At 40.3% G+C, this 26,495-nt stretch overlaps 1 protein-coding gene and 1 pseudogene across 1 annotated transcript; both read left to right on the forward strand.

The window, feature by feature from the left end:
* Positions 1 to 2,211: 2,211 nt before the first annotated feature.
* Hapstr2 (HUWE1 associated protein modifying stress responses 2) lies at positions 2,212 to 3,598 on the forward strand. The gene has a single exon (XM_059251052.1). The coding sequence runs from the start codon at positions 2,394 to 2,396 to the stop codon at positions 3,222 to 3,224; it is 831 nt and encodes a 276-aa protein (XP_059107035.1). The 5' UTR covers positions 2,212 to 2,393; the 3' UTR covers positions 3,225 to 3,598.
* Positions 3,599 to 19,652: 16,054 nt separating this feature from the next.
* LOC131900296 (small nucleolar RNA SNORA24) lies at positions 19,653 to 19,768 on the forward strand (annotated as a pseudogene).
* Positions 19,769 to 26,495: the final 6,727 nt, after the last annotated feature.

A 26,495-nucleotide genomic window follows, 5' to 3' on the forward strand; every position in this document is an offset into this window, starting at 1 on the left:
AACATATTCCCACAGAGTTACCTAATTCTGTCTATAATAATAATTTGGTGCAATGGCTTTAAAAGTAGTGGGGTGATAATAATTAGGGTGTGTGACAGAAATTTCAGTGCTGGATTCAACATTTCACCATGCAGGGCATGAAAATTGCCGAGTGGGGGCTAGTCAGTTCTAAGTACTAATTAACTAATTAATCAGGTGCTGAAACCAAGTGAATGGAGGATACCAGCCAGACAACTCAAGCCCAAGGAGAGGGCTGCAGTCTTTTTAAAAGACACTGCACTCTTTCTTCTTGGTTTTTAACCCAATCAGAAATGGGAGAGCGCGGGGGGGGGGGTGTTATGGTGAAAGCTTTTCACTTAGACAAAATAAAATAAAAGCATGTGCCTCTGATAATAGCTGTAAGGCACCCTGAGTAGGGCTGTGGCCGATTCTTCAGCCAAGAAGTGTTCTTAGGTCTGGTGGGGGCTGGAGGTAAAGAGAATTCTGCCTTCCTGGGGCTTCCTTCTATAATACATAGATAATTTTTTTAACATAAGAGAATGAGAAACATGTCTCTTTTGGGGAGCTGATCTTAGGTCTTTTGCCTCATCCTTCGTTTATGTAAATGAGAAGAGTCCAATTACACATATGGAAAAAAGGGTTAATGAGTCGTGAAAAGCCCGGTTTGCAGAGAAAGGGCACAATCTCCCCTCCTTTTCCCCCTCCTTCTCCTCCTCCCTCCTTGCCCTCCCCCTTGGCTTTTACATTTAACTTAGAAACATGTATTTCTTTTAAGGATGATGATAAAGCCTAATGATTTGATCATTTTATTTTACATATTAATGTTAATACTTCAGAATTATCAAATATTTCTTAGAAAATTGAAATTTATATTTGTAAGGCTTTCTGGATACTTAACAAATACTCTAAAACAGAAAGTACAAAATTATGACTTTCCTTCCCTAAATTTGAAAAAAAATGACTACATGTCAGTTCTTCCCCTTTTTGATGTTACTCCTGGCTCAATTTTAATTTCTTTTGTTTGTTCTGGAATTGTCTGTAGTGAAAACGGATTGCAACATTATATGGAAATGTATATTGAATGCAAAGAAAATAGTTTCCTATACCTTTGTAGCTTAGTTTGGTATTGCATTTTAACTAGCTGGAATTTTAGGGGGTTGGAAATTAGGCAGTTCTTATTTTACTTTCTTTCCAAAAGGAATCTTAATTTTGCGCTACAGTAGAAAATTCTGTTTGAGCTTTCTATATTTCTTCTCCGTTTCTTAATGTTGGGGTATTGAGTAGTTGAAAAGTGGACCACACAGAACCCCTCCTCCACCCCAATTTTTTAAATGATATAAACCTTTATTAGAAGACTAAGGGAATCAGTACCATGTCTGGTCATCATTCTCAGAATTTGGTTAAGTATGCAATAGCCCCAAAGAAGTATTGTGCAAGGACAGCAGGGGGCTTCTGAATCACTAAGTTCAAGTGCTTCGCACAGACCTTAAGGTGCTCTAACAGACACCTGGTTCAACAACTTCACTGGGCACTTGAGGAAACTGAGGCCGAGGAGGGGACACTTTTCTAGTGTGACCTTTTTATCCCTCTACAAAATACTGTCTGATTCATGCCGCACAAAAGGTTTTTCCATCTGTGGAAGACATTGTCAGAGTCCACATTACCTCTCTAGTTCACGGAAGGGACAGGTCTTTCCACTCTAGCCCTCAGCCTCCCTGGATGTGATAGACACCATGAAGTTGCCCCATAATCATCTATGGCAACCCGGGATGTAAAATTTCATCAGCTCATTTGGATGAAGCCGACAAGTCCCCCCCAAAATGTGTGCCGAGGGAGCCCCCGCATTAGGCGAGTGCGGCGTGGAGGCAGCGCTGCAGCGGGCCACCTCTGAGCCTTCAGTGCGGCAGGCGCGGCGCTAGCGAGTGCTGGGGCGGAGCGGCCAGCCCAGGCCTGTACCGGGGAGCCTGTGAGGCCGTGGCGCAGGGAGCAGCCGGCCGGCCGGGGCAAGCCGCGGGCCCGGAAGCAGGGAGCGCAGCGGCGCCGGCGGCGGTGGGGTTATCTCCCAGGCTGCAGAGGCGGCAAGCGCCGCGTCGCCGAGGGCGGGAGGGGGGGCCGGGCCGGCGGGGCGGGGCGGGGCGTGGACCAGGGCCCCGGGCGGCGCTCGCTGGAGCAGTTGGCCTCTGGGCCCCCGCCGCCCGCGCGCCCGCCCAGGGGCGCCCGCGAAGGCGGCGGCGGCCGCGGAAGGCAGAGGGCGGCCCCCCCCCCCCCCCCGCCCCGAGCCTGAGGTGAGCTGCGGTGGAGGTGGAGGTGGAGGTGGAGGTGAAGGAGCAGCAGCCACAGTCAGCAGCGGAGACTGTAGTGGAGGAAGGCGCGCGGCCTGGAGGAAGAGAAGGATGGAGGAGCAGCAGAAGGACTGTGAGGCCGAGGTCGCTGAGCCCTGGTTTTCTAAGTGGGAGCGCCAGTGCCTTGCTGAGGCGGAGCAGGAAGAGCAGCTGTCCCCGGAGCTGCAGGAGGAGGCGGCTGCTGATGCGGCTGGGCTCAAGATCGAGCGGCAGAGGCTCTGGCACCTCTTCCAGATCTCAGCCACTGCGGTGGCCCAGCTCTACAAAGATTCCGGGTGCCAACAGCCAGGACTCTCTATGTGGGACCCCTTCCAGAATGCGGCCATGGCCGTGACCAGCCTCTACAAAGAGAGCGGGGATGCCTACCAGCGAAGTTTTGAGCTGGGCGTCCAGGTTGGCTACCAGCGTCGCGTTAGAGATGTGCTGGAGTGGGTGAAGAAGGGTAGGAGCATCATTCGCCGGGAAGACCTCATAAGCTTCCTCTGTGGCAAAGTACCCCCTGCCCCTCCCCCGCCACGCACCTCCAGGACGTCCCCTAGGCCGCCCGCAGCTGCCTCCAGTCAGGCTGCTGCCACTGAGTCCAGCACACCTGTGGACGTCGACCTGCAGCCCTTCCACGAGGCCATCGCCCTCCATGGCCTCAATGGCGCTATGGCAAGCATCAGCATGCGATCTGGCGCTCCTGGCTCCCCATCTCATGATGGAGGTATTGCCAGCAGTGGGCGTCGGAAAAGTAGCTTCCTTGAAGATGATCCGAACCCCTTGGGCTCAGAAGAACTGGCTTTCCGTCTGGAGTGTGGGGGAATCCGCAAGCGTACCTCGGCTCAGTTTGGTGATGCCGCCACAGACTCTCCATCCCACAAGCGCAACCGAATGGTCTAAACTGCCTCCTTGGTTGGCCACCATCCACCACCTTATTGCTTGACAGTCAACTTGACCATCAACATGCTTGTTGAAACCATGCCTGAGACTGCTGATCTTCCTTATCTTAAGTTAAAGATTTCTATCATTTACCATAAAGAAATTTTAAAAGTATTCCAGAAGAGGCCTCCTATGACTCTGACTTTCAAAAACAATGTAATTCTATTACAGAACATCAAATATCACATAGTTAGCAAGATCATTTAACTTTAAAGCAAAACGTATCCAGTGAGGGCGGGAGCCTGGTTTATCTTATTCAAGTTGTATTTCTTAGCACCTAGTACAATTGTTGGTGCTCAATAAATGTTTGTTGAATGAATAAATGTGACCTTACTTTAAATTCTTAAAGGGGAAATATATAGATGTTTATTTGATTGTGGAATAATTTTATCTTTTCTTGTTTAGGTTGTTTGCTTTGATAGTCATTGCTAATGTTTTTTGGGTTTGGTGTGGTTTTTCGAGACAGGGTTTCTCTGTGTAGCCCTGGCTGTCCTGGAACTCGCTCTGTAGACCAGGCTGGTCTCAACTCACAGAGATCGGCCTGCCTCTGCCTCCTGAGTGCTGGGATTAAAGGTATGAACCACCACTGCCTGGAACATTGTACCAAAATGTAAGATTAGACATATTTATGAAATCTGGAGTCATCTTGTTTTACTCCACTCTACTATGCACTCAATTTCTAGAAAGAAACTGTGGAATTAATATATTTTAGGCTGTTATTTGCTTTGAAACTCGGTTGATTTTGGTGATGATGGTATAAGTAGATGCTGTAATGATTGGATTAGTAGTAAGTGATGGGTTAAGTCAGTGCTCACTTTAAGAAAAGGAAAACAAGTAAGATGGTGTCCTTGGTAGCCTTTTGCTTAGGAATATAACAGGTTTCTTTCTCTGAGGTTATATGTTAGTGGGTTCTGTTCTAGAAGAAACTGGGTTTTCTTGAAGGGGATCCCATGGCATAACTAACGGAATGTATGCTCTGTACTGAGAGGAACAACGGTAGAACCCCAGCTCCACAAAATAACTGGATGATTTGGGGCAAGTCAGCTAATATTCATTGGACTTAGTTTTTCTTCTGTAAATGTAACTATGTATCTGCTAGAGTCATTTCAAATAACACATGAAGTCCCTATTTCTAGTGTCAACAGCAATGCTTAGCTCACTGAATGTTTCCCCTCTACAAATACAAAGTCAGTCAAACGTTGAAGTTCATAAGATTTTAGCAAAATAAATCAATCTAGGAATTAGCAAGACCTTGTAATTAAAACTTCCCTAAACGTCACAGTCTGTGCATTACTTGTAAATATGTTGAGCTCATGACTTAGGATCAACACTCTCAATAAATACTAGGGCATCCTTAGAGTTTCTGAAATTGCCTGGGAAACCCGCTTTGCGATTGGGGTAATGGCCTACAAGAATTTGGAGAGGGAGATAAGTACAGAAAGAGCATGGAAGTAAGTCCTAGGTTACCTAAAAGGCTAAAGTGTTTTTTTTAAATAAGAGTAGAGTGCTGAGGAAGTACAGCTGGTGGGGTGGAGGTGGTGGAAGTGAGATTATGGAAGGAGTGGAAGGACACAGAAAAGCCCACATCTCCAGAGTCTTCCAAAGTCCGTGCATAAACATTACAGGTTTGTTAAAGGTACCCTGCCTCTAAGTTCACATCAGAGTTGTTCTTGCTTCATTAACATGACTGTGGAGAAAATGTGTAGTTGAACAATATGTTAAAAGAATACAAGATTATAAAGTGAATTCCCAGATAGAAAAGAAAGAACTTAGTGTTGCATTCAGTAAACACCAAGGCTCTGTCTTAGGACCCGAGAAGAGATATCAGCCATAAAACAGTCCTTATCCTCAAAGAGTTCACACTGCCTTGAAAGATAAAATATGTAGCCAAGCAGGGACTTTTAGCTGTGGGCAAAGCACTTGAGAGCTATGTAGAACTCAAAAGAGGTTTTCCTTGCTGATAGTGTCACAGCTTCTGGTAAAGGTGGCATTTAAACTGGGTCCAGAAAAATGAGTAGCAGGGGAACCATCTTGGGAAGATTATCTAGTATCATTTGATTAGGAAACAATATAATAGTTAGGAGGGCTAGGGCCAAAGTTTAGAGGGTCTCAAATGACTATCCACAGATTTTTATCTGGGTCCAAGGGTGATACCTCCATCCGAGCAACACTTTGGGAAGATTGGCTTTGGCAGGAGTCCTGCTGTCCAGAAGCAAGACACTGGAGCGGGGCAGGTGAACATCTCACAGGGTGTTTTTCTCTGGGGCCATTGCCCTTTGGTTAACCCAGGGTGGGGTGATGGGCACTCTGATAAGAATTTCTTTAAGAAGCCTTTGTTCATACCACCCTTGCAAGCCACAAACCATACGAGATACAAAGCACATCAGGTGAGTTCTGTGGTGCTTCTTCAAGCCTGAGAATGCATTCAGTTCCAGCTGCAGCCTCTTTCTGAATACTTGCTGTTTTTCTTTCTCTCTGCTTCTACTACTTGAGAACACTCTTCTGGTGGAATCATCTGGGGCATTCTGGGCACAAATTTAACTGAGAAACAACTGTGATTTTAACAGGAGAGGGTTGGAATAAGGTATGCCATTATGAAAGTAGGCATTTTGTTTGTCTTGTTTCCTTCCATAATCCCCAGTGACCAGCCAGTGTCTAGTTCATTGTGGACATATAATGCATATATTTTAAGAGGGCAGGTGAATAGAGCCATCAGCTAGATTCAGGTATGGCCATGGGCCTTCCCCTATTCTATATACTTAGGATCCCAGAAAGGTGCTTGATGATTCCGAGGTGGTTGCCCCTGAATGCTGTTACCTTCACTTCCCATGAAAGAGAGAGGTATCTTGTGAATTTGACAATTTCAGAGCCACCCTCCAGCTGACTTAAAAATCTCAGTGAGGGAGTCCCCAAAACTACCATTTTCAGGAGGTCTGTAAGTATGAGGCATGAAGTCTGAATGTGGCCCTGATTCTAGATATGTGATTGATTCAAGGAGCTCATTTTAGATTGATCATTGGAGAATTTCCTGTGTGGGTCTAAAGAGAATCTGCCTATTTATAGACAGCATCTTTCACATCATGTAGCGTATTTTGTACATTTTCTTTCCTAGGTTCAAGTAAAAATTAAATGTGTGAACCATGTGTAGCGACACATGCCTTTAATCCTAGCACTCAGGAGGCAGAGACAGGTGGATCTCTCTGAGTTTAAGTTTGAGGCCAGCCTGGTCTACACTCCAGACCACTTAGGACTACATTTTAAGACCCTGCCTCACAAAACAACACTTAACATGTGACATTTCCCAGTTTTCCTCTGTATAGGAGCCTGAGAAAAGACTTGTTTCTTAACCTCTAGCTTACTATTTTATCCACTAAACCACTGCTTTCTAATAAAACTTACAAATCAACTGATAGATTGCTCTGGCTCTTATGAAATAGCAGAGCAGGGACAGTAGTGAGGGATTGTTTACTTGGTATCCCAGGCTTTTGTTTGGCAGTCTATACAGGCATATATAATTGGTCTTCCAGTGACAATGTGTGGTGGAATTTTCACAAATGATAAGATCCCATCCATGTCAGGATCAACTATTCATTTCACAAATGGGGTAGTTGATCTCATCTAGAGGCACACAATTACTACAAATTCTGTTGTTCCCTTCACTGTGACTCCCTTAGTTATTTTGTGTATGATCTTTTAAATTCATATGTTGATGGTGGCATGCAGATGACGAGCTTGCACTATGAAGTCATTCTAGCTTGGCACTATGTTGTATTTATTTAGGGGGTACTGTTTGATATTTTTCACTCATGGAGCATGTCACCACCTTGTCACCACTGTGGCAATGTAGCTACCAACCAAGACGGACCACTTGAAGTTTTCTGTGTACTCTATTTTTTTTATCATCACTGCATTTGGGCCCTTTTGCCTGCTCTGGAATGCTCCCATCCCTGTCTACCCAACTGATCCTTATCCCAGAGGATCAGCCCACTCCAAGCTTTAACTTTTTCTTGGATACCTTTCTTGCCCTTCCATGTCAGGATAAAATGTTCTCTCTCCCTGAAGTCCTCACTTTGGGGGTAATCATTATAATTGTCAGTTTGCAGTTTTATGTGCTGCATTGGACTGTAAATCGTTCACTCTCATTCCAAGGTGCTCAGTTTCCACGGAAGTATGAGAGAATCTTTATGATTTCATATGTAGGTTGAAAAAACAAATTCAGTATTATGCTATACTTTTATGTTTTAATGAAAAAGGTTTGCCATAACATTTTATTAGAGAAAAGAAAGCTCAAAACATACCTTCAGAGGAATAGTTTTATTCTGTGGAACACTAAATATGCCTCTCCAAAGAACTAGAACCAATAAGTTATTGACCTTCTTTCCAATTTGACATAAGATTACCATGTGCTGGCCACTGATGCAAGAACAGGGTACCTACGTTAAGCCTCACCTTTCTCTGTAACCAGCTGACCTTGAGTAAGCCCTTTTTTGTTTGTTTGTTTGTTTGGTTTTTGTTGTCGTTGTTGTTTGCTATATGAAATAGTCACTTGTGCTAGATCATCTTTTAGGTACCCCTAAGCTTGCACTCTAAATTATGATGTCATTAGGTAGGCAGTAGTATATAACCAGTTGAACTCTACAAGCTTTTTGTAGTAAGGATTGCCAAAGTGGAATTATTCAGAACTAGGAAGTTGCCTAGGTAACTATGGTATGTCCACTTATGGGATGGGAACGTGTATGTAGTACAGCCCTCTCTTTCTTTTGCTCCATTTTCCATGGTAGGCCAAGAATAAGGAAAAAAACTGTAGGCTTTAGACTCACAGGCATGTCCAACTTTTAGACACTGTGACACAACATTGTTATCTACAAAACACAATCTAGTTGCAGAAAATAATCTTATAATGTTTTAACAAAGTTTATGATTTTCTGCTGGGCCACATTCATATCTACCTTGGGGTGCATGCTGCCCTCAGGCTGCAGGCTAGACATAGCTGCTGAGCATAGTACAGCCAAATGACCTACGGTTTGGCCATTTTCTTTTCTGAAAATGCTATGTCAGAGTATATTTTTTAGCCAGATAGATTTCTCTATTCAGTGCACTGCAGGGAGAATTAGAGGGTTGGCAGTTTCACAGGCTCCAACTCTGGGAAGACCTAGAATGGAAACCACCCTGATATAAAAGCTACATTTTTCACCTAAAGAGCTTTGAGATGAATCCAAAGTCTTCTTCAGTAGCTACTAGGCAGGGCTTTCTGCAGACAGCTGCAGATTCCTCAGAATGCAGTGGGGTTGCTGCTCTGCTCCTATCGTAGCCTAATTAGAAGCAAATTGGCTGTCCAGCTCAGAAGAATAATCCTCCTGCTGCTTCCAAAGCCCTCACCTCCAAATCCTGGCTGCAGATATTTTTAAAAGGTCTTATTTTTTTTAATAAAGATTATTTTTGAACATTGCATAGTGTTTTTGCATGGTGCTGGGGCTAGAACCCAGGGCCTCTCATATGATAGGCAAGTGCACTCGTAGCCCTTCTTTAAAAATCCAGACTCTTGGTTAATGTCATACTTTCTGTATTTATGCTTTCTAATACCCTGCTACGAAATCCCACATATGGCATGTGTTATGTGTATTATGTCTTACATTTTCTCTCCTACATGGGCTGCAATTTTCTCATTCTTCTTGAAATCCCTGGCTTTCTTGACACCAGAACCCAATTTTGTATTTAAGTGTGACTATCTTAAATTGGAAGCTTATAGGAACATTGAGGGAAATGTTAAATTGTTAAGAAAATCATGTGCCAAACCACGTGGGAGCCTCTTAAATACAACTTTGGTGGTCATGACCCTGGCGAGAGGGGAAAGTCTGTGATGTCACCTCTTCCCGAGACCCAGTTTCACGGATAGTATGTCTGAATGGAATTGTCTGAGGGAGATTGTTCCTTGTGAAAAGTTCACATGATGGAGTTTGAAGAGATTGTTTTACTCGGAGCCCAGCAGGACAGAGTGGTTTGGAATGTAGCATTCAGTGTGTTCTGTTTGGCTGAAAGCTGTCACAGAGAACAAGTACTTAGTAAACAGCATGAACAAGGATTTGAACTAGAGAATGAGAAAGGCCTTGACAACACTGTAATAGTGGCTTCTGTCATCAGAATTGTTCAGTGCTACACAAGGAAGTGATAAAGAAGACTAGGAAAAGACAAATAAATAGATTTGGGTGTATACTCAAAACAATCCAATGGAAGAGCATTTCAGTATGGGTAAAGTTTAGCAGAAGTTCCCAAGTCACTGTGACTATGTCCTCTTTGCTCGATGTGACAGAATGTTTGCCTCTTTTAAGGTAATAGTCCATAGACCAAGTCTGTGGCTACAGGATGTCCACACAACTTATTGAAAATACATCAATTAGTCAACTATTTAGTCTGTTTTTTTGCAATGCCAAATACCTGGGTTGAATGTTTTTCCTTTTATATTTACCCAATTAACTAAACAGAGTTCTTGATACTACTTTTACTTTTCATGCTTTAGGTGGAATTAAATGCCATTTAACAAGGCTATTTACATTCCGTTTGCTTAAAATTCACTCTGTTCTTTCTGTTTCTTCAAGCCATTTTGTTTTTAGTTGTTTGCTTCATTGTTTATATAGTCATAACATGGTACCATTTTCAATACGGAAAATTTCATACAAATATGTTTTGTACAATGGGCATATTCCCTCACTCCCCATCCTCCCTTTTCTCATCCCCCCATTAGTCCCCTCTGTTCACCTAGACAGCTTTGTTTCTACTTTTATGCCATGTGTACAGATTATTTTATGTATCTATATAAAATCCAGGAACTGCAAATGAGACAAAACATACATTTATCTTTCTGAGACTGACTAACTTTATTTAGTATGATCGTGCCCAGTTGCATCTATTTTTCTTCAAATAACATAACTTCAGTCTTTTTATGTCTGAAAATTTTTCTGTTGTGTGTGTTTATCACGCTTTTTCTATCCAATCCTGAACTTTAGATCCCTGGATTGGTTACACAACTTAGCTCTGGTGAACAGTGCTGCAGTACACATTGATATACATGTGTCTCTGTGACAGTTGACTTGAAGCCCTTGCATAAATACTCAGGTGTGGTATAGCTGGGCCATATGATAATCTGTTTTTAGCATTTTGAGGAGCCCCCATACTTATTTCCACAATGGTTGGGATAATATACATTCCCACAAGCAGTGTATAAGGATTCCCTTCTGTCCACATTATCACCAGCTTTTATTATTACTTATTTTCTTCATGACTTTCATTCTGACTGTGGTATGATGGGATCTCAATGTAGTTTTAATTTGTATTTCTCAGATGACTAGTGAGGTTGAACATTTTTAAAATATTTATTTATTTTTAAATTTGTGTGTGTGTGTGTGTGTGTGTGTGTGTGTGTGTGTGTGTGTGTTTACAGCTGCACTTGTAAAACCAAGTGTCCTCAGAAGCCAGAGGCATTGGATCCCTTGGAGCTGGAGTTACAGGCAGTTGTGAGCTGCCTGCTGTGGATGCTGGGAACTGAACTTGTGTCCTCTACAAGGGTAGTACATGCTCATAACCACTGACTAGCTCTCCAATTCCTGATTTTGAACTTTTTTTCATGTTTATTGGACATTTGCACTTCTTTTAAGAAGTATGTTTTCATTTAATTAACCCACTTATTGATTGGATTGATTTCTTATTGTTTAGTTTTTGCCTTCTTTGTATAACTTAGATATTTATCCTTTGCCAGTTGTATATCTAGCAATGATCTTCTTCCACTTTGTAGGCTATATGTTCATGTGATTAACTGCTTCCTTTGTTGTACAAACGCTTTTTAATTTCATTAGTCTTGTTAATTGTTGGTTTTATTCTATGAGTATCCAAAATTTTATTTAGAACATCCTTTTCCATGCTGATGTCTTCAAGTGTTCTGGCTAACTTTTCCTCTATTTCAAAGTTTCAGGTCATATATTAAGGTAATGTTTATCCATTTGTAGTTTAATGTCAGGTATCTTTCCTAACTGCTCTCTAATTTATTTTTATTTTAGTAATAAAATTAGATACAGTTTATTAAGACACTCAGAAGGGTTGAAGTGGGCTAGAGAGCTAGGAAAACAGGCTCAAAGGTGCTTATGACATCTATATTATTTGCATGTTATTTGCATAACACTTACCTTCTCCTGCATTTGTATACTGTGAGCTTTTTTCATGCATGCTATATTTGTTGCATGACACCCAACCCCCTTTTTTGAGACAAGGTTTCTGACTGAACCCGAAGCTCACCAATTCAGCTAGACTGGCTGCCCAGCAAGCCCAGGAACCTTCTGCCTCTGCCTCACCAGTGCATGCCACTGTCTCCAGTAAGGCCAATTTTTATTATGCCAATTTCAGATGACAGCTGTGCCTTCTGCATGGAACCCAACATCCTCCTGGATGATAAAACTAACCACTGTAAGTGAGTGTGGGATCTGTAGTTCTTTTGTGCTGCTATTCTAGGATCATGCTACAGCAATGTTTTAGCTTCAGGAAAAACAGATGCAAGAAGGTATTTACCACAGTAATTCTCTAGTGCATAGCTAGTTCTACCATGTAGTAACTAATTTGCTAGTAATGGTGGAATTATTGTGATATAAAGGACAGATATGGGCAGGTGAGATGGGTAAATTGGTAAAGGCACTTGCCACCAAGCCTGACAATCTGTGTTCAATATCCAGGACCCACATGGTGGAAGGAGAGAACCGACTCATACAAGATGTCCTCTGACCTCCACGTCCACAATGTGGCATGTATGTGCCACCCCTCCATGAATACATGTAAAAAGAATAAAAATTAAATGAAAAAGGACAAAAACAGCACAACATCCAGTCACAAGTTTTAGAGTTGTGTATGAATACACATTGGTTACAGTGACTCTAGTTTAAAAAGAAATGACATTTAATCAGGCAACCTATTCCAAATTTAATTCAATTAAACAATTAGTGCTACAGTTTCTCAAGTGCTTTCACTTGAGATGATTCCATTCAGTTTGGTTTGACTGACTTGTGTCTTCCTTCCTTCTTTCCTTCCCTCTTTCCAAAAAATATTTTCTTTCGGTTCTAAGGATGGAACCCAGGGTCTTGGGCATGTGAGGTAAGAGCTCCACCACTGACTGACATCCCCAGCCCTTTGATTCTCATAGAGTCTTTCTCTGGCAGTATTAGAAGTAAAGAAACTTGGGTCCAGAAAAATATTCAGTAGCTGTGCCTTATTCAGATGGGAACGATCCCAAGACTCCTAGTGGATATCTGAGACTAGAGGCAGCACTTAACTCTCTATATAACTCTCTACATATGATTCCTATATGTACATTCCTATGATAATTTACCTTTTTTTAATTTTTTTTAATTTTTATTTTGCAATACAATTCAGTTCTACATATCAACCACGGATTCCCTTGTTCTACCCCCTCCTGCCCCCCTCACCTTCCCCCCAGCCTGCCCCCCATTCCCATCTCCTCCAGGGCAAAGCCTCCCCCGCGGACTGAGATCAACCTGGTAGAATCAGTCCAGGCAGGTCCAGTCCCCTCCTCCCAGGCCGAGCCAAGCGGTCCTGCATAGGCCCCAGGTTTCAAACAGCCAACTCATGCAATGAGCACAGGACCCGGTCCCACTGCCTGGATGCCTCCCAAACAGATCAAGCCAATCAACTGTCTCACCCATTCAAAGGGCCTGATCCAGTTGGTGACCCCTCAGCCATTGGTTCATAGTTCATGTGTTTCCATTCGTTTGGCTATTTGTCCCTGTGCTTTATCCAACCTTGGTCTCAACAATTCTCGCTCATATAAACCCTCCTCATTCTCGCTAATTGGACTCCCAGAGATCCACCCGGGACCTAGCCATGGATCTCTGCATGCAGATCCCTCAGTAGTTGGATGAGGTTTGTAGCACGACAGTTAGGGTGTTTGGCCATCCCATCACCAGAGTAGGATAATTTACCTTTTACTTTTATCAGTTGTATCTTTTCATTGCCATTGTCATTCTGATACCTGTGATGGTTACTAAGTGATTTAATGATGATCATATAGAGTGTGGATACTAAGAAAGTAGGGATGATTTATGTCAGGAAGTATATAACCTAAAACTTACAAACTGTTGTGGATTTTCCACTTAATACTTTCTGACAGAGGTTCACTGTTGAGACTGAGATCATGGAAAGCAGTGGATAAGGGGTGACTACTATACTGAGTTGCCTGTGGCCATTTGCCCAGGGAATGAGAGATTTCCTGGCTTGTTTCCTTATCTTGCCTCTGCCATTTCTGCTTCTTCCAAGTCATATCAAGTGCAGAGAAAGAAAGATACCTAGGCTAGCTCTATGTTAAGAAATTCAATGAAAATCAAAGCACTAATTGTAGAGAAGAATTATTAACATTGTAAAATAATTCTGTTGGTTTAAAAAAAACTGTGCTCCCTGGAGAGATTAGCATATAATTTTATTGACAAAAAATCTTATACTCAACAGAAAGATAACAGTTATTATGTGAAATACAGTACACATAACTCCACAGAGCAGGTTATTACTTGAAGTTGGGAAGAGTAATTTCATCACATTATTCAGTTTTCTATTTCTAAAAATGTGTTCTAACCCCAAGCCCCTGAAATCAGTGCAGAATTGCAAATCCAGTACTTCTTCTTTTCTTTTCCTGACAAAACACTTTTCATACTCACGTTTTATAGAATGGAATGTATTTTATTATCAGGTCTATAAAATGAAAACCACCTTTCTTCCTTTAGGAAATTTTCTTTGTTTCTTTGTTTTGGTGAGACCCCTTTGAATTGTTTTCCTTCCGGTAGTGTTCTGATGAATCATCGGCATTAACAATGGTGTGGAAGGATCAGATGTGACATAACATGCAACCAATTAACAAAAAATCCCCTAGAAGCAGCTAAACCTACTAGCATGGGTCAAACATCTATATTCTCTATCTTATTATCATTTGAATATATGTCTAGATGAGGCAAATAAGCACTCTTAATGGGAGACAAATGAAAGTTCACATGCATGAACTATTGACCTATAACATAGCAAGAAATATTATTCACATTTATCCAGAACACTGTGTTAAGGTATGGGTTTCATTGACAAATGAAGACTAATAGATAGCTAATAAAGTTATGGGAAGAAGTACGTTCTCAAATGTTCTATGATTGAATTTCTTTAAATCCAGTGTGGTTAAGCTATGAAGACCCCTAGGTCTATTTAAATTTACAGGCAGGGTCTCACTATGTAGCTCTGGCTAGCCTGGAACTTGCCCTGTAGACTACACTGACCTTGAATATACAAAGATCCATCTGCTTCTGCCTCCTGAATGCTGGTATTAAAGGTGGGTACTACCACACCTAGCCAGGAGCCCTACCCTATTTATTTTATATCCTGGCCTCAGTTTCCCCTCCCTCCTCTTCTCCTAGTCCCTCCCCACCCCCTCTGTCCTCACCCTAAAATCTACTCCTCATCTCTGTTCAGGAAAGGGCAGGTCTCCCATGGATAGCACCAAAACATGGCATATCTAGTTATAGTAAGACTAAGCACCTCCCCATGTATCAAGGCAGGGTAAGGTGGCACAGTATGAGGAGTAGGGTCCCAAACACTAGAAAAAGAGTCAGAGACAGCCCCTGGGAAAACCTACTCTTAATTCAATTCAAATCAAGCATTATGAAATGATAACAGGTAGAGTGCTGAGTAACTGCCCCTGGGAGGTTTCTTTTGACATAAAATTAACCTTCATGAGCAGCATCCATTTTCCATACTTGGAATTCCTGAAACAATTTTAACTCAAATTACAGCTCATTTTTTTTAATCCACACAAAAAAGAAAGCAGCATGTTTAATACAGAGAGGCTGTAAATTTAAGTTAGACTAAGTCCATTCATATGCACTGAGATAAGATGATTCACCTACATCTCAAGCCTTACATTGGTGATCAAATAAATTTCACGTAAATGGAAACTTACAGACTGTGCAAAAGAAAGAACACTTGACCAGGAGTCAGGAGACCTGCGCTCTAAATCTTGGTCTAGCCTGGAATAATTCTGTGACTTGCCTACCCTGGACTTGCATTTCTTTAGATGTAAAATGAGAAGTAAGTTTGAACTCAGAAACCCCCTTTTTATTTCTAAATTCTATCTATTCTTTTCTTCCACTCTACTAGTATGCTGTGATACTTTTAAAATATTCTTTTTAAAACAGATTTATCTGCCATACACATATGAGTGTTTTGCCTGCATGTGCACCACAAGCATGCCTGGTGCCCACTGAAGCCAGAAGAGGGCACCAGATCCCCTGGAACAGGACTTATGGATGGTCCTAAGCCACTTTGAAGGTGCTGAGAACTGAACCTGGATCCTCTGCAAAAACAATTGTTTTTAAACCCTGGGCCATCTTTCCAGCCCCCACCTCTTGGTATGGTTTCTTGGGGGGGGGGGGCTAGTTGTGTGGTTGTTCATTAGGTTCATAGCTGGGGTAAAATTCTTCTTTGAGAAATCTTGCTATAGTAACTGAATTGCCGTAAAAAGACTAATGAAGACTAATAGATAGCTAATAAAATTATGGGAAGAAATATGTTGTCAAAATGTTTTCAAAGAGAAAACCCAACCATGAAAGTGCTGTGGGATGGTCTGTATGGCAAATGTGTTGCTCTGATTGGTTAATAAATAAAACACTGATTGGCCAGTAGTCAGGCAGGAGGAAGTATAGGTGGGACAAGGAGGAGAAGAATTCTGGGAAGTGGAAGGCTGAGTCAGAGACATTGCCAGCCGCCACCATGACAAGCAGCATGTGAAGATGCCAGTAAGCCACGAGCCACGTGGCAAGGTATAGATTTATAGAAATGGATTAATTTAAGCTATAAGAACAGTTAGCAAGAAGCCTGGCACGGCCATACAGTTTGTAAGTGATATAAGTCTCTGTGTTTACTTGGTTGGGTCTGAGCAGCTGTGGGACTGGCGGGTGATAGAGATTTGTCCTGACTGTGGGCCAAGCAGGAAAACTCTAGCTACATGAAAGGGCAGCATTTCCTACTTAGTTTTACTCCTCAGATGCCCTTACCTTCTAATTCTTGTATGCAAATCTGGGCATGGAGCAGTGAGGAGACCAAGATATACTGATCAGGACACTCAATTTGTATTGGAATGCCTCATGATGCAAACAGCACATCAGAAATCATGAAGTGGCATTGGGCTTAAACTCCTGGAAGGCATGCCAGTCTACAAAGAGTACAAATGGTAAATGTTGAGATGAGAACAGTCCACCATTCTTTTCCAAATGCAACTTTATATTGAGTCTAAAGATATTGGGAAAACATGACTTTAACCATTTTACTAAAGTCACTTCCCCCATCTGTGGGTATGTGACCTCACAATAGTCAGAAGGCATAAAGCTCAGAGATAGACCTTCCAACCCTCATATTGTTTCATCTAAATTATTTTGTTTTTAATTTTTAATTTTTATTTCATATGTATGGTTTTTTTCTGCACTTATGTCTGTGTACCACAAGAATGCTTAGTGCCCACAAATATCAGAATAAGGTATTTATTCCCTGGATCTGGAGTTACAGATGGCTGTGAGCCCCCATATGGGTGCTGGGAATTGAACCTGTGTTCTCTGGAAGAGCAGCCAGTGCTCTTAACCACTGGGCTATATCTCTAGCTCCTGGGTCATTTTAAAGGAGGGAGTGTGTACTTTGTGTCTCATAGGAAAAGGAGAGTTGAAGAGGGCTCTGAAAGAATTAAGGTTTAAAGACAGACTTCACAGCCTTTCCAATTTTGTCCCATGGTAGACTGGTCCTTGCCCCTTTCCTCATGGATTAAAAGGTTAATAATGGTGATAAATACCCATGTCTGTCTGTCACCATGTGTCTGTGGCATAGTGGATTAGGAAACCAGAAAAGTGAGATAAGTGCAAGTTTTCTTTTTTTTAACTTTCTTTTTATTTATGTCTTTGTGTCTTTCACATCATGCCTCCAGATCCCAACTACTTCCCTCCCCCACAGAATAAAACAAAATAAAACTTAAGAGAAAAAAGAAGGGAAAAAGGAGAAAGGGAAAAATCTCATCATGGAACTTGCAGTGTGACACAGTAAGTCATGCAGTAAATCCCTTTATCCATACATTTTTAAACGTAGGCATTCATTGCAAAGAATCATTGGTCTGGTTTGAGTTCTCTGGTCTCTGCTACATCATTACCCCTGGACCGTCACTGGGACTCTCCCTGAACATCCTGTTGCTGCCTTGTGTCATGAAGGTCCTGCAGCCTTGGTTCCACAGAACTGACCCCACTCCTCTACTCACATGCTCCAGCAGATCACAGATGGGGTGGATATTGGGGTGGGCCAACATATAACCCTGGTTCTGGGCCTAGGTAGTTGCAGGGTTGGTCAGTCCTCCAGCTCTCCTCTGTCTTCATCACCAGGGTGAGCTCTCCAGCATTGCCCTGGCTAGTTCACCCCTTGTAGTGATGAGGAAGGGGTGAGACCAGTTCTCCCTCTTTCACATCCTCAGGGTTCGTTCTCCCACACCTACACCTTCAGGTCCAGCTCTACTGTATTGCCCAGGCAAGGTGTAGGGGCCACTCTCCTGAGTGTAGATGGTGAGGGCCAGCTCTCCCACCTGCCTCAAGTGTTGATGGGCTGGGGGGGGGAGGGTATCTCTCCCCTGCCCATGCTGCCACATGACAGATGATTATCAGGGACTGCTTTCCCCTATTCACAACTTCCAGGCTAGCTCACCCATACCTCCGCCAACAGGGTCAGTTCTTCTGTGCTGCCAGGCAAGGTGCAAGGTCCACTTTCCTGAGTGCTGCAGCTGCTAAGGGGGAGGGTCATTTTACTAGTCTGTCGTAGGCAGTAAGGGGCGAGGGGTAAAGGGATGCATCTCTCCCCCACCCACATCACCACATGATAAATGGGTAGTGGGGACAGCTTTCCCATGCTCACAACTTCAGGGCTGGCTTACCCCCATCTCCACCAATAGGTTTGGCTCTATTGTGTTGCCAAGGTGAGGTGCAGGGCCTGCTCTCCAAAGGATCAAGTACAAGTTTTTTTTTGCTGCTGGTTCCTTCACTGTTTTACATTTTGTCTTCTAGGCCCTATTGTCATCTTGCAAACCTCATACAAAATTCATCATTTGGAGAAAGGGTATCAGTAACAGAAGGACAAGTTGAACATTATTAAGAACCTTGTGAGTTTTGCTTATTTAACAAATTTTATGCATAACCCCTTTTGTAAGGCACTCTTGTAAATGTTTTTACAAGTATTAACTCATTTAGTGTTCGTTACACTAATGATAAATTAGAACTTATTATCATCTTGTCTTACAGGGAGAGAAATTGAGGAATAGAGAGGAGTGATGGTTAATTTCCTTTGCCAACTGGACTGGGTCAAGAAAAATCTAGAGCACTGATGAGGTATATTCTTGGGTGTGTCTGTGAGGGATTTTTCAGAGCAGGTTAACTGAAAGGGGAAAACATTGATCTGTATATGGGAGATACCATCTCACAGAAAGGAGTCAAGACTGAATAAGAATGGGAAAATGTGAAATCCTTTGCTTTACTCTTTCTAATCTGCCAAGATGTAAGAAATCAGCCTCACCTTCCTGCAGCCACACTTAGAAGCAACTCCTGCTGCCATACCTTCCTGGGCCATAATATAATGTATTCTCAAACCCTGGGGCCAAATAAATCCTTCCTCCCATGAGTTGCTTGTTGCCAGGTATTTGATCATAGCAACAGAATTAACTAATACAAGAGGTTAACTATACTACTTAATGTCAAATAGCTAGGAGCAGCAGAGATTAAAATCCACAAAGTCATCTCTTTAGTCCATTCTTTTCACCTCTGTGTTCAGGAGATGCCAAGTTGTCTCATGTAATTCTTATGTTTTACTATTATTAAGATTTTTCATCAAGACATGTGCTAGTGAAAATTAGCTAGTACCCTTAATATCCTAAACTGTAGCAGCTTTTGTGAATATATGGTTGTTTAGCAGACCTCAAATCCTTCTGAGTCCTGATAACTTGACATTGCCCTAGATCCCAAAATGAAACATTTCCTAACCATGGGTTTACTGTGATCAAATTTATTTTTCCCTTTCTAAGCTGAAATTATGTTTTCTGATCTCTATTCTCGGTGTTTTTCCACGTTCTTATACTATGTATGATGCTAAGTATGTTAGCTTACTCAACCATATAGCAAATTGAATGAGGAAAGCTGTGTATGCCAGTAATAGTGGTTGCTTATTGATCATTTACTATGTGCCAAGCCTGAGAAAAAGTGCTCTGATATTGTTTCTTTATTTTTTCCTTCAGTCTATGAAGTGAGTTCTGTTATTATTCCCATTTCATATGTAAAACAAAAATGACTTCTTGTGCCTTTGGGACCTTCTGGCTGTGGTAGTCTTTCTTTCTAGATGTTGAAGAGCATGTCCTTGTTTATTGGCAATGCTATATTAGATTCTGTCTTGCACAAGTAACATTCTTCCCTATTAAGATGCTGTGAGATGCCAGTTATTGGACATACTTTTCTAAATTATTATTAAAATATTTCTAGCAAAAAAAGAGAAATGAAAAAAACTGAGGGCTCACATAAGCTTAGACCAACCCAAAGTTAGACTTTTAAGTATGTGGAAGAGTCAGGAGTTTTACTTTGGGCCATATCTGATCCAAAGTCTAGGTTATAGACTATGCTTTACATTGCCTTTACCATTTCCCTGGGATTTCTTCCTCTCAGTACTACATGCATAGTCAGTATTGATTCTGCATAATATTCTTATTCTAAAGTTCTGTATCCAAGTCATTTTAATATGATACACCATCCTCTTATAATCGCACAAACTGGAATACAAGAGAACATTTGTCTTGCCCGTAACTGGCCATCCTGTACAATGGCTTTTCATAAGTGCCAACTTTTCTTAGACAAGTTATAGAAAGAGGGTGTGAGAGGATTTACATAGGCTAAAGGGATTAGGGCATATCACATATAATATTCTTGTGGGTTTGTTTAATTAGGAACTTGGGTCTTCTATTGGGATGGTCCTGAAAGAAAGGAAATGGAGTATTGTGACTAAAGTATAAGAAGCATCAGTTTAGCAGGTGAAGATATCTTTACAGCTTTTGACTACTTCATATCTTCACAATATTACTATATGTACTTTTTTCTTGTTTTTAAAGATAAATGATTGCTGTTCTGAAATTAATTCAGTTTAGCTTGAAAGCAACTGAGATAATATTAGAGTGATGGATGTTGCTAAAATATCTATATAGAAGGTTAACTAAACCAGATCTTAAAGCTCATTTGACTTTATTAATCTTTATAACCTAAGTGACACCCCCAATCAGGAGGATCTTCTGTGCCTCAGGGTCTGACTCTAATTGCCAGTTAATAAAAATGCCAGGGTATCCTTAATCAGCCAATTAACTGACCTAACAATTATAATAGGGAAGGAAGGTGGGAGGGGCGGAGACTGGGAACAGCAAGTCCATGAAGGTACAGTGTAAAGTCTTTAAGGGGTTAACAGTAGACACTCTTTAAAGTGAAGTGAGTTTGTTCTACCTTGACTACTTTCCCATTCCTTTTTCCTCTCCCCCTTCCCTGACATTTAGAATTGTTGGAATCCCTAATTGGCTGATTAGCAAATTTCAAGAAAGAAAAAGAAGATAGAAAAGGAGGAGACAGAAGAGGAGGGAGAGTAGGGGGAGGGAGAGGGACAGGGAGAGAAAGAGGGTTAAGATGTAAAGATTTAAAGAAACCTGGTTATTTACTTTCTGAAAGGACATATATGTAGAAATAGTTCTCTGTAGCTAAGAGTTTATATGAAATTAAAGCACCTTTTCCTCTTTGTACTGGAACAGTTAGTTTCCTAGTTTATGAAGCCCACAGCATTAGCATACAAATTAAATTATGATATGGAAAGTCTGATATTAAAGATGCTAGCTAATTTTCACTAGAACATGTCTTCATGAAAAAAATCTCAATAATAAAACAGAAGCTGTCTTTATTGAAAGCATACTTTTGACAGAGTCAGATTTTTCTTTGCTTGATGAAAATTGTAATATACTAAGAGTATTTAAAAAGTATGCATATAGGTAAGATTACTTCAGTTATTATTTACCATTTTTTAAATAGTATAAGAAGTTGATTATTTTAAAATAATCAAAATATTTTAAAAGCTTAGAATTTGGGCTGGAGGTCAATCTTAGTGGTAGACCAGTTGTCCAGCATGTTGGAGGCCTAGATTCAGTCCTCTCCATATTTACCACCAGAGAATGGGGGTAGATATAGAATAAAGTAATTGTCAAAAATTGTCTGTATTCCAAAGAACTCTCAGTTGCTGGGATTTTCTTTTACAAATGCAAGCGTGTACACACACACACACACACACACACACACACACACACACACACAGAATACTATTAGAGAAGTTCAGGATTGATTTGTTTTACCAACCCAAATCTCAGGGTTCTAAGTTTTCTTTAGATATTATGAATTATGCAATGCTCTTGTACCCTTATTACTACTCATTTGGACCTTTGTCACAAGTCTATGGAATATCACCTACTTCTCCTTTCTTGATGAAAAGAAGAATCAGAAGCTTACATGGGAAAAAAGACTTCTCTAGGGTCAAATAGGCAATTTTCTGGCTGAGTTTGGAGCAGGTCTCTGGATTCCCAGTTTTGTGTTCCTTTCTTCCTTGCAGTCTTCCCACTATATAAATGACATCAAAGGCCAGAGGACAAATGCCAAGTACCATATTCTGTTAGAGACTGTTGGAATGCAAAATCTGTACACTCCAAGCCTGGTTGCATTCATTTTTAAATCATTCTTCATTGGCCAATTCAGAAGGCATATGTCTCAGTTTTATTTTTATGAGCCCCATCTTTCTTTCATGAATGTATTATTAATATGTCTTTTTTGTGATCTGAGAAGTTCTCAGGGGAATAATGGTGTCCTGAATTTGGAAAGGGAAATGACTGTAGATCTATTGCTTTTAAATCTGATGGCTGCTCTTTTAGTTCTCCAAGATTCTGCTTCAAAGAATTGTTTCAAATTAGATCTATTGCTTTTATAAACACCTGAGCCCTAGCCAGTATATGTTCCTTGGTTTTTGTTGGCCTCATTTGGAAGGATTAGATATTTCCTTTTGCTCTCCTTTTTTCTTTGTTTTGTTTTCAATCCACATGCTTTAAAATTTATGTGTGTAGAAAATTGTTAGTTTTCTTACTAGGAACTGTTTTTCTTGAATGCAGAGGGTTCATCACAAATTGCTTATAAATCAGGATCTGATTAGGAAGTAATATATTCATCTGTAACTCCTGCATAAAAGTTATTCAAGTATTGTGACAAAATAAGTGTTGTTTACTTTATACATTTTGTGCAAATTCTAAAGATTTCATCTAACTTCAAGACTCTCATGGAATCTCAGGGATTGTGGCTTGCCCACTGAGAGTATAAAGGCTGACTAAATTAAGTTGATTTGCCTGTGAAAGAAATGCTTCCATTATTCATGTCAGAAGCCTGTCACATCAAATTGAGGGAGTGGAGAAAACCCTTTTTTATCAACATTTAGAACCAAGAAAAACCAACCATTGAGGGCCTGAATTTCAATTGGGGAAAAAGTCAAGCTGAAAGCAGAGTTCAAAAAGAGGGGGTGGGTGGGTATTTGTCTAATGTTGAAAATCAGCAGAGGAGATTGATTTAACTTTGGCTGAAACTTTTTTTATATAGACAGACAGAATGAAACTTCTTAAAGCAGCAAGTAGTACATACAATCTTGGTGTCTTTCATGTGTAAAGTTGTCAAAAGTAGTTAAGCTAATTCAAATTTAAATCTCCTTGAATTCCTATTCTTGGACTCTTAATTTGTTTATTTTAAAGGATTTAGGAATGCATTTCTTGGAGGTTACTTTTCAAACATTGATGAATGTATTTTGTTTTTCAGAGTTCAAGATTATAGGTTTTATTGGGGGATTACTCCTTGTATTAATAAGAGAAGGGGGAAGGGAGACAGGCTGCTCAAGGACCAGCTCCATGTTTGTATCAGGTATGCGAGCATTTGTCTCAGTGTGATCTATTGTATATGAGTACACACACACATACACACACACACACACACTCACACACACACATACACACACACACACATACACACACACATACACACACACACATACACACACACACACATACACACACACACACACACACATACACACACACACACACATACACACACACACACACACACACACACACACACACACAGCAAACTTCAAATACAAACCAGGTCATTAAGAGAATAACATGACTTGGAACAATAAAGGGAAGGCCATTCTCCAAGACAAAACATCCTCATACAGTGCTAGTTTATTTTAGGAAGTTTGTTTTGTTTTGTTTTGTTTTTATGTTTTTGTTTGCTTGTTTGTTTGTTTGTTTTGCCAGGATGGTGAATTTTGGTAAATGTTTATTATTGGAAAGGCTATTATAACGTTGGAAGTTTTATTTCATTGCAATTTTTGTAAGAAACTTAATGTTTACATTTTTTGCAATGTTTGATTTATGTCAGCATAGATATTTTAAATGCTTGTTTGCCTCATTGCAGTCTCATACAATTTAATATAATCCATTTGACTAGATTTCTGTCATCATTGTCTAAGTGCAAGCCTTTGACCTAATTTTTGAAAAAAATCTTTGGGGCAAAACCATTACAAATATAGAATATAATTTTTTAAATTTCTTAGATATATTTTTGCATATTTTTGTCTAAGGTTTGTTCAGAATAAGTATTCCAAAAAATGTTAAAGAATAATTTAGGTTGCTTGAAGGAATGTCTGGTCCTTCTTTAAAAAATAAGAACTGAAATTCTGTTAAAGCATAGCAGCAGATATCTCCCATGGTGAGAGCTTCTGTAGCTCCTTCCCCTGCAATGAGGAACAGGGTATTTCCTCCATAATTGTGGATAGTGGAAAGAAAGGTTGGTTTGCACAAAACTAGCTGCTTCTCTGAGAGACTGCAGATATGTTCAGGTTGTAGATGGTGGGGGCAAAGAAGGAAATAGAGAGACGATTGTACTGTGGAGGGCAGGGGAAGACAAGGATTAATGGTGAGCAGAATTGTATTTTGGTGAATGCTCCTAACAACAGAGCTATGGAGCAAGAGGGTGAAATAGGGGTGGGAGAAGGGAATGTGGAGGGCTGTGAACGGGTAAACTAGAGCACTATGTCAAGGCAGGGAGTGAATAGCAGCTAATTTATGTATATTTACAAAAGTACAAGCAAACAAAATAACAAAAACAACATACCAGTTTGACCAGCGCTATTTTTAGACCATGAACCCGCTAGAGGTCATTCCTTTTGTTTATTTCCCCCATCTCTATTTTCTGGCTGTTTGTATCCAACTATGAGAATATGGACTAATGTCTGGTGAAACAATTCAAATAGGCATACAACACAGCAGAGGGTGGCAATTGTGATTTCAAGGTTTTCATTTTCTTTCATATGAGATGTTATCATTTAGAGACATTTTGCGAGTTCTGGTAATATTATTTTGGAAAGAATGAAATTTGAATTATGTCCAATCATAAAATGAGGAATTTAGAGCTGAGAGAAAGTTTAGAAGTTGGATAAAGATATCCAGCCTTACAAATGAGAAAATTGGCAGCAGAGAGTGGAAGATGGCTGTTCAGACTCAGCATTCGAACTCAATTTTTTTCTGATTTCCAGGCCAGTGAACATAAGTTCACTGATTTATACAATCAACAGCTGTAGTTCTGCTCTACTTTATGTCAAACAATCCTAAAATGGATCAGGCTAAATAGGAGGGAAGGGCCTCGCACCTTCAAATGTCAGAGATAGCTCTTTACAGCCCCATGTATAATCATGATCAGTCATTTTCAACTTCTGTTAATTCGCATTTCATATTTATTTCATATGTGTATGTATAGTTATGTACACAATATATATGTGATACATAATCTGATGCATGTGCTTTTCTTCCATCCAGGATGAAAGGACAATGAGAATTGTTTGAGGGGAATGGCCACTAATTTTCATTTAAAATTTGTAAATTATTGCATATGAATTATGAAAGTACATATATGTCATATAAAAGAAGAAACCCTACAAAGAGCACGTGCAGTGGTAAGTGAATTCTCCGGTTTCTGTATTATAATCTCACTCTTCTAAATTCTCACTATGAACAGTTGATTTCAAACTTTAAGCATGAATGACTCACATTTAACATTTATTGTAGGTTGGATTCCACTTTTTATGGTACTCTTGTAACTCAGTAACATCTAGTGATTATCTTTTAATGTGATTTTAAATAAATTTACCTTACCCTATTGAAGTATTTAGTAAAGGTAAATTGATTGCACTGATTTTGATAAAGGTGAATACCTTTTGTTTCCTGGTATTTAATAGCGTTTCTCTGGGAACTGCTTACCATTTTCTGTTTATAAAATTATTTTAAAATCAAACATATATAAACTTTTTGTATTAAATAGCTGTAACTATTTCTCATTAATATTACAAATATTTCTTGTCATTTTTCTTTCACTTTTGTTTCTAGTGTCTTTTAGTCCTATCTAAAACTTTAAAATTTTTTTGTATATAAGCAGAATTGTTAGTTTTTTTCATTGACATTTGATGGCCTGTAGCAAAGACAGGGCAGCCCAAGTTTAAACAACAAGAGTAACAGTTACAAACTACTCAGGGATAAGTAAGGGGAAATTGGAAAAAGTATGAGTTCTACTAGGAAATGTATACAATTCTAGTGAAGGACATGAAAGATGAAATAAGTCTAGCATGGGTTACTCAATTTAGTAAAGATGTTAGTTCTATTTTAAAAATTACCTGTAAACTTACTAGAACACTACTCAAAATTCTATTTTTTCATCTTGTAGATAGAGATTTAGTAAATACTTAGATAAGAATAACAGTTGTTTCTTCCTGTCGACTATGTGCTGAGCACTGGGTAAGGAGTACACAATTGTAATCTTGGATTTCCTTAATCCTTGAGTATTTGTGTTTGACACAGGTCTTGCTCTGCTCTGCAGTTTTGCCCTGTAGCTCTGGGCTGATGAGTACCTCTGCCTTCAGATGCCTCAATGGTGGGGAGTGGAGCACTGTAGGTGATCCCACTGACTAACTCTTATAATGGTGTAATTATTATCCTAGGAAAATTTATCCCTGGCATCTGTAATTAGGCAA

This window comes from Peromyscus eremicus, chromosome X (genome assembly GCF_949786415.1).
Source record: "Peromyscus eremicus chromosome X, PerEre_H2_v1, whole genome shotgun sequence".
Classification (NCBI taxonomy): domain Eukaryota; kingdom Metazoa; phylum Chordata; class Mammalia; order Rodentia; family Cricetidae; genus Peromyscus; species Peromyscus eremicus.

Bases quoted from the DNA above. Each gene is read 5' to 3' on its own strand.
- Hapstr2 (XM_059251052.1), top strand. From the start codon at position 2,394: ATGGAGGAGCAGCAGAAGGACTGTGAGGCCGAGGTCGCTGAGCCCTGG.